The sequence below is a fragment of the Corvus brachyrhynchos genome, unplaced genomic scaffold (genome assembly GCF_000691975.1).
Source record: "Corvus brachyrhynchos isolate BGI_N302 unplaced genomic scaffold, ASM69197v1 scaffold214, whole genome shotgun sequence".
NCBI lineage: Eukaryota > Metazoa > Chordata > Aves > Passeriformes > Corvidae > Corvus > Corvus brachyrhynchos.
The window spans coordinates 20,059-25,161 of NW_008237407.1; the positions used below are offsets into that span (position 1 = coordinate 20,059).

General features: G+C 60.5%; 1 protein-coding gene across 1 annotated transcript in view; it reads left to right on the forward strand.

Annotated features, from left to right (window-relative positions):
- LOC103613268 (helicase SRCAP-like) overlaps window positions 1–4,382 on the forward strand; it is an 8,788-nt gene extending 4,406 nt beyond the window's left edge. Inside the window, exons 5-6 of the mRNA XM_017730835.1 lie at window positions 3,810–4,002; window positions 4,242–4,382. Of these exons, the coding sequence (XP_017586324.1) occupies window positions 3,810–4,002; window positions 4,242–4,382 (334 nt within the window). The remainder of the gene's footprint in view (window positions 1–3,809; window positions 4,003–4,241) is intronic.
- The last annotated feature ends 721 nt before the right edge of the window (window positions 4,383–5,103 follow it).

The window sequence follows — 5,103 nt, forward strand, 5'->3', positions numbered from 1 at the left end:
ACACCTGGGATAAGCCTGGGCACACCTGGGGACACCTGGGGACACCTGGGCACACCTGGGGACACTTGGGCACACCTGGGGGCACCTGGGGACAACTGGGGGTATCTGGGCACACCTGGTTACTGCTGGGCATAGCTGGGGACACTGGGGCACACCTGGGGACACCTGAGCACACCTGGGCAGAGCTGGGCACACCTGGGGCACACCTGGGCATACTTGGGTGTACCTGGGTTCCACCTCAGTGCACCTGGGGACAGCTGGGATGTATTTTGGGGCATTTGGGGTGCACCTGGGCACACCTGGGTACACCTGGGTACACCTGGGTACACCTGGGTACACGCCAGTGCACCTGGGAGAGACCTGAGCATAGCTGGGCACAGCTTGGGCACACCTGGGGAGGCTTTGATAAGTGCAGGATACCCTGGGGCACAGCTGGGCACACCTGGGGCACACCTGGGCACAGCTGGGCACACCTGGGGCACACCTGGGGAAGTTTAGATAAATGTAGGGGACACCTGGGTGCACTTGGGGCACACCTGGGCACACCTTGATACGCTTGAGTGTACCTGGGCACACTGGGGCACACCTGGGTGTACCTGGGGCACACCTGGGATGGATTTTGGGACATGCTGGGTACACCTGGGCACAACTGGATACACCTGGGGCACACCTGGGTGTAGGTGGGGCACACCTGGGGGTATTTCTGTGTACCTGAGGTGCACCTGGGCACACCTGGGTGTACGTGGGTTACATGGGGGTACACCTGGGGGTACCTGGGGTACACCTGGGGGTACCTGGGGTACACCTGGGAGCATTTGGGAGTACCTGGGATACACCTGGGAGCACCTGGGGGTACCTGGGAGCATTTGGGAGTACCTGGGATACACCTGGGATACACCTGGGGGTACCTGGGATACATCTGGATAGCTTTAGATGAGCACAGGATGCCCCTGGGCACACCTGGGCACACCTGGGCACACCTGGGCACGGGGGTGGCTCAGCTGAGTTGGAGCCTCTCCAGAAGGCCCCGATGGAGCTGTGGCCACTGGGGCACTTCCAGATGCCCAGGGGGCACCTGTGTCCATCCTCACCTGCCCTCTCCTGTCCCACCTGCCCTCACCTGTCCTCACCTGCCCTCACCTGTCCCACCTGTCCTTACGTGTCCTTTCCTGTCTTCATCTCTCTTTTCCTGTCCTCACCTGTCCTCACCTGTCCTTACCTGTCCTCATCTGTCCTCACCTGTCCTTACCTGTCCTCACCTGCCCTCACCTGTCCTTACGTGTCCCACCTGCCCTCACCTGCCCTCACGTGTCCTTTCCTGTCTTCACCTCTCTTTTCCTGTCCTCACCTGTCTTCATCTGTCCTTACCTGTCCTCACCTGTCCTCACCTGCCCTCACCTGCCCTCACCTGTCCTCACCTGTCCTTACCTGTCCTTACCTGTCCTCATCTGTCCTCACTTGTTTTCCCTTGTCCCCACCTGTCTTTCCCTGTCCTCAGCTGTCCTTACCGGTCCTCACGTGTCATTACCTGTTCTCACATGTCCCACTTGTCCTCACCTGTCCTTACGTGTTCTTACCTGTCCTTACCTGTGCCACGTGTCTTCACCTGTTGTCACCTGTCCTTACCTGTCCTCACCTACCCTACGTGTCCTCGCTTGTCCGACCCACCTGCCCTCACCTGCCCTCACCTGTCCTCACCTGCCCTCACCTGTCCTCACCTGTCGTCACCTGCCCTCACCTGTCCTCACCTGTCCTCACCTGTCCCACCTGTCCTCACCTGTCCTCACCTGTCCTCACCTGCCCTCACCTGCCCTCACCTGTCCTCACCTGTCCTTACCTGTCCTTACCTGTCCTCCACCTGTCCTCACCTGTCCTTTATCTGCCCTCACCTGCCCTCACCTGTCCTCACCTGTCCTCACCTGCCCTCACCTGTGCTTACCTGTCCTTACCTGTCCCACCTGCCCTCACCTGCCCTCACCTGTGCTTACCTGTCCTCACCTGTCCCACCTGTCCTTTATCTGCCCTCACCTGTTCCTCCTGTATTCACCTGCCCTCGCCTGTCCTTACGTGTCTCACTTGTCTCACCTGTCCTTACCTGTTGCACCTGTTCTCGCCTGTCCTCACCCGTTTGTCTCACCTGTGTCTCACGTATCCTTACCTGTCTCTCTCTTCTCACCTGTCCCTTCTTTGTCTTTCATCTGTGTCTCACCTGTGTCCCTCTCTTGTTCCTCTCCTCCCTCTCACCTGTTTCTCACCTGTCCCTCCCCGTCTCTCCCTTGTCCTTCACCTGTCCCCACCTGTCCCCACCTGTCCCCACCTGTCCCTCCCCTGCCCCTCACCTGTTGCTCACCTTTCCCTCACCTGCCTCTGAACTTTTACCTGTCCTTCATCTCTTGTCACTCCTGTGTCTCTCCCATCCCTCACCTGTCCTTCACCTGTCCCCGTGTCTCTCACCCGTCCCTCACCTGTCCTTCACCTGTCCCCTCATGTCTCTCACCTCTCTCACCTGTGTCTCTCACCTGTGTCTCTCACCTGTGTCCCTCTCCCATCTCTCACCTGCCCCCCACCTGTTTCTCACTTGTTCCCCCGTGTCTCTCACCCGTCCCTCACCTGTCCCGTGTCCCTCACCTGTGTCCTTACCTGTCCTTTACCTGTCCCCTGTCTCTCACCTGTTTCTCTCTCCTGTTGCTCACCTGTCCCCCAGTGTCTCTCACCTGTGTCCTTACCTGTCCCTCACCTGTGCCCCGGTGTGTCTCACCTGTCTCTCCCCTGTCCCTCCCTTGTCTCCTGTTGCCTTTCACCTGTGTCCTTACCTGTCACTCACCTGTCCCATGGTGTCTCTCACCTGTTGCCGGTGTCGCTCACCTGTGGCTCACCTGTCCCTCATCTGTCCCCCGGTGTGTCTCACCTGTCTCTCCCCTGTCCCTCCCTTGTCCCCTGTTGCCTCTCACCTGTGCCCTTACCTGTCCCTCACCTGTCCCTCACCTGTCCCTCACCTGTCTCTCCCACAGCACCTGTGCCCGGTGTCTCTCACCTGTGCCCCGGTGTCTCTCACCGGTTGCCGGTGTGGCTCACCTGTGGCTCACCTGTGGCTCACCTGTCCTGCGGTGTCTCTCACCTGTCCCGCAGTGTCTCTCACCTGTGCCCCGGTGTCTCTTACTTGTCCCGCGGTGTCTCTCACCTGTGCCCTGGTGTGTCTCTCACCTTGTACCTGTCTCCCACCTCTCACCTGTCCCCCGTATCTCTCCTCTGTCCCTCCCTTGCCCCCACCTGTCTCTCACCTGTCCCTCACCTGTGCCCCGTGTCTGGCACCTCTCACCTGTTCCTCCCGTCCTCACCTGTCCCTCACCTGTCCCGCGGTGTCTCTCACCTCTCACCTGTGTCCCTCACCTGTTGCTGACCTGTCCCCACCTGTCCCCACCTGTCCTTCACCTGTCCCCTGGTGTCTTTCACCTGTCCCCACCTGTCCCTCCCCTGCCCCTCCCCTGTTCCTCACCTGTCCCTCACCTGCCTCTCAACTTTTACCCGTCCCTCACCTCTCTCACTTGTCACTCCTGTGTCTCTCCTGTCCCTCACCTGTCCTTCACCTGTCCCCGTGTCTCTCACCTCTCTCACCTGTGTCTCTCACCTGTGTCCCTCTCCCATCTCTCACCTGCCCCCCACCTGTTTCTCACTTGTTCCCCCGTGTCTCTCACCCGTCCCTCACCTGTCCCGTGTCCCTCGGTGTCTCTCCTGTGCCCCGGTGTCTCTCACCCGTTGCCGGTGCCGCTCACCTGTGGCTCACCTGTGTCCCCGCTGTGTGTGGGCAGCCAGCGGCGGCTGCTGCTGACGGGGACGCCGCTGCAGAACTCGCTGATGGAGCTCTGGTCGCTGATGCACTTCCTGATGCCGCGCGTGTTCCAGTCGCACCGCGAGTTCCGCGAGTGGTTCCACAACCCCCTCACCGGCATGATCGAGGGCAGCCAGGAGTACAACGAGAGCCTGGTCAAGAGACTGCACAAGGTAACGCACCTGGGCACACCTGGGCACACCTGGGTACAGCTGGGCACACCTGGGATACACCTGGGTACAGCTGGGCACACCTGGGCACACCTGGGGTACACCTGGGCACACCTGGGCACACCTGGGATCCTTCCTGGGCACACCTGACCTGGAACCCCCTTGGGATACACCTGGGCACACCTGGGGCGCACCTGTGCGGCCCGGGTGCCCGCGGTGCCCACCTGTGCCGGTGCCCGCAGGTGCTGCGGCCGTTCCTGCTGCGGCGCCTCAAGGTGGACGTGGAGAAGCAGATGCCCAAGAAGTACGAGCACGTGCTCAGGTGCCGCCTGTCCAAGCGCCAGAGGTTCCTCTACGACGACTTCATGGGCCAGGCCAGGTGAGGGGGGCACACCTGGGCACCCCTGGGCACCCCTGGGCACCCCTGGGCACCCCTGGGCACCCCTGGGCACCCCTGGGCACCCCTGGGCACACCTGGGAGCCCGAAATTCCCGTTGGATTGTGCCCCAAGTTCTGTCAAATTCCGCCCAAATCCACCCCAAATTCCATTGAATCCCCCCCAAGTCCAGCTGTTTGAGGTCTCTCATGGTGTCATGGGCCAGGCCAGGTGAGGGTGGCACAGGTGGGCACACCTGGGCACACCTGGGCACCCCTGGGCACACCTGGGACCCCTGAATTCCCCAAATTCCCATTGGATTCTGCCCAAATTCTGTTAAATTGTGCCCAAATCCACCCCAAATTCCATTGAATTCATCCCAAATCCACCTGTTTGAGGTGTCTGATGATGTCACAGGCCAGGCCAGGTGAGGGGGGCACAGCTGGGCACACCTGGGCACACCTGGGAGCCCGAAATTCCCGTTGGATTGTGCCCCAAGTTCTGTCAAATTCTGCCCAAATCCACCCCAAATCCCATCAAATCCACCCCAAATTCCATTGAATCCACCCCGAATCCAGCTGTTTGAGGTCTCTGATGGCGTCACAGGCCAGGCCAGGTGAGGGTGGCACAGGTGGGCACCCCTGGGCACACCTGGGCACACCTGGGAGCCCAAAATACCTCAAATTCCCATTTAATTTTGTCCAAATTCTGTCAAATTCTGCCCAAAT